This window comes from Cajanus cajan, chromosome 7, assembly GCF_000230855.2.
Source record: "Cajanus cajan strain Asha chromosome 7, NIPB_CcT2T_4, whole genome shotgun sequence".
Classification (NCBI taxonomy): domain Eukaryota; kingdom Viridiplantae; phylum Streptophyta; class Magnoliopsida; order Fabales; family Fabaceae; genus Cajanus; species Cajanus cajan.
The window spans coordinates 47,633,555-47,636,373 of NC_138523.1; the positions used below are offsets into that span (position 1 = coordinate 47,633,555).

The 2,819-nt window shown below is 35.9% G+C and overlaps 1 protein-coding gene across 1 annotated transcript; it reads right to left on the reverse strand.

Moving 5' to 3' along the window:
- Positions 1-417: 417 nt before the first annotated feature.
- Positions 418-2,086, reverse strand: LOC109805306 (ethylene-responsive transcription factor ERF096). The gene has a single exon (XM_020367340.3). It carries the CDS (start codon positions 1,182-1,184, stop codon positions 732-734), a length of 453 nt encoding a protein of 150 aa, XP_020222929.2. The 5' UTR covers positions 1,185-2,086; the 3' UTR covers positions 418-731.
- Positions 2,087-2,819: the final 733 nt, after the last annotated feature.

The following is a 2,819-nucleotide window of genomic DNA, read 5'->3' on the forward strand; positions in this document are numbered from 1 at the left end:
GGAAAAGAGTTACATAAGCATCTTGTTACATTAAAGCATGAAAAAGTTGTTTAGCCTCGTATAACCGTAAACTACACACCTTACGGAAGCAAGTGGCGAACATTGTATGAGCACATATTCCCCAATCCACGGTGCCGAATTCTGAGGTATTATTGAATGGTCATATATTATTATCTCAAGTGCAGGGGAAACAGAGTCTTACATCGTATATTGAATTGAGCCAAAAATAACATAATGCAGGAGGGGACATGGACATTGTTTGACTGCTAGTGAACACACATTTTAATTTCGTACCAAGACAGAGACAGAACGTCATCAATGTTTATCTTCAAATAAGCCCTTAACTGCTTCACATAATCACAGTCACCAAACGACAACAATATTTACACCGAAAGTTAGAACAGCATTGCCAGCTACATAAACGTTTATTTTGCACGAATTGTAAAACACATTCGTGTGCTGTTTTTAGATACATACTAAACAACAGTCTCTCTACTTGTGTAATTAAGCATTTCCCATTTCAGAAACTTATGGTGATACTGATATACTTTATCTTTATCACCACATGATGCCACTTAGTAAATATTAAACATACATGCATAACAGCTACTTATTAGTAGTAACATTGCCTCAAGCAATATTACATATATGATTGATTTAACTGAATCTCTAGGTGACACGAAAAGTAGAGATTGGTGATGAGTACGTGGTTGTAGACCATATAATATAATTTATCCCTTTTTCTTTTTGTCCTCAAAATCAAGAAGCTCCTCCAACAACCTATCATCCAAGTACTCAAACTCAAAGACTTCCCTTGCTTGCTCATTTCTACCTCTGGCTTCCACATTGGCATGCCTAGAAGATGAGGCTGAGGAGGAGGAGGCAGCAGAGGAATGAGTGGCAGCAGCAGATGTGACAGGGTACTCGTTGGGGAAGTTGAGGATTGCAAATGAACCTCGCATGGCATAAGCAGCTCTATCATAGGCTCTGGCTGCTTCCTCCGCCGTGTTGAAAGTTCCAAGCCACACCCTCTGACCCTGCCTTGTGGAGTCTCGAATCTCCGCCGCGAACTTCCCCCATGGCCGGCGCCGCACCCCCCGGTAGCGGACATCTCCAGCGTCCTCCTTGCCCCTGCCCCTTGAGCCTTGTTCATCCATGGTGTATGGTTTAGTTTTTGTTTGCATGCATGGTGGTGAGGTTGGAGTAGGTTTGGGTTTTATATATGGTTGAAAAATAAGTGCACACAGGGCAAAGGCACTACCTGATTAGGCCACGTGAGCGTTGGTTGCACGTGATGATTAGAAGTTTCTGCCCCTAAACCAATGACCAATATTTGAAAGTTGTGTGTGCATTGTATCTGGATGGTCAAGGTGGTGGCTTTGCAAATTTTGAAATTCTTCTACCACTCTCTCCTTTAAACGCCTTTTACACATCGTTGTTTCCGAATTCATTTCGCAAGGAAACAAATACCACTCTGTGGCTCACAAAAATATTCAAAAGGAAAATAACAATAATTAAGGCTAAAGGTAACCCCACTTTCATCAATTTTACGCAGCTTGGTTGAAAAGTTCAAAACGTGCCAAAATCAACTTGTGGGACTCATTTTGTGAAGTCAGATTGCTGATTTATCCTTACTTAGGTAATCAATATTCTAATCATCATTACATTACATAATTATATTTTCAGATATAGTATCTCCACCACCATCATTGGAGAATTTTTCTGTTGAACTAAGTTTTCTAGAACCACATGATATTTTTTTTTCTTCTAGAAAGAACCTGGTTCTAGTAAATAGTCTACAAATTTCTTAATGCAAATAAATGTTCAACTACGTACAGGGAGAGAGAGAACTACAAGGGTGGGGGATCATGAGGATTGATTGTTTTCATGAGTCCCGGTGACTGAATAAGATTCTTTATAAATGGTGCAAGAATCAGAATGTGATTTACAGATTATTGATTACAATTAGAGAAGAGCGACACTAATAGAACCATATATAACGGAAAGACATATCCGTATTACTGCAAGATTTTTTATTTTTAAATTGTCTGATCAGAGTGGATGGCTGTAAGATACCAAGATTAGTAGCACGTTTTTACTAGTTCAAAATTTTATTAACTTTATCATAACCACCTTCTACCAGCTTGGTTAAATTTACTTGGGTCATAATCTATTTATGAAACATGTTTAAATTTATATAACAGGGGGAAAAATCCTGTATTTAAAATAGAGCTTTCTACTTTAAAAAATAAAAATAGAATTCTTGTTTCTTTATTTTTTTTTTTAAATAGAGTTTTGTTACATTAATTCTTTTATTCTAAAGAAAGTCTAAATCTATGTACTGAAAGGCAAGTGTCTAAAGCTAATGGATATCGTGTTTACGATTCCGAACAATTTTACGATTCGCAGAAGGTGTTCAGTGAATAAGAACATGCCTTTTTAAGGTCTTTTAAGCATAAAAAATTTAGCAAGGTCACTTTTGCAAAAATAAGAATATATTTTTTTTGGTAAAAAAAAATAATTAAAAAGGTAAACATGAATAATAATGGAATTTTGTTCTACTATAAGGCTAACAAAAAGCATAGGCCCAATAAGCCGTTACCACGATATTGTCGGCTACCATTTGAAGGCATGATTTGGAAAAGTCGGGCTCAATACCGTTACTTTTACTTGGAAAAAAATAATAATAATTAAATGAAATATTAAGGTAGTATTTGCATTATAGTTTTTTAATTTAAAATTGTTTTTTCTCTCTTAATAATAGAAAACATTAAAAAATGCTCGCAATAAAAATCGAAAATAGATTCTTATACTTGTAT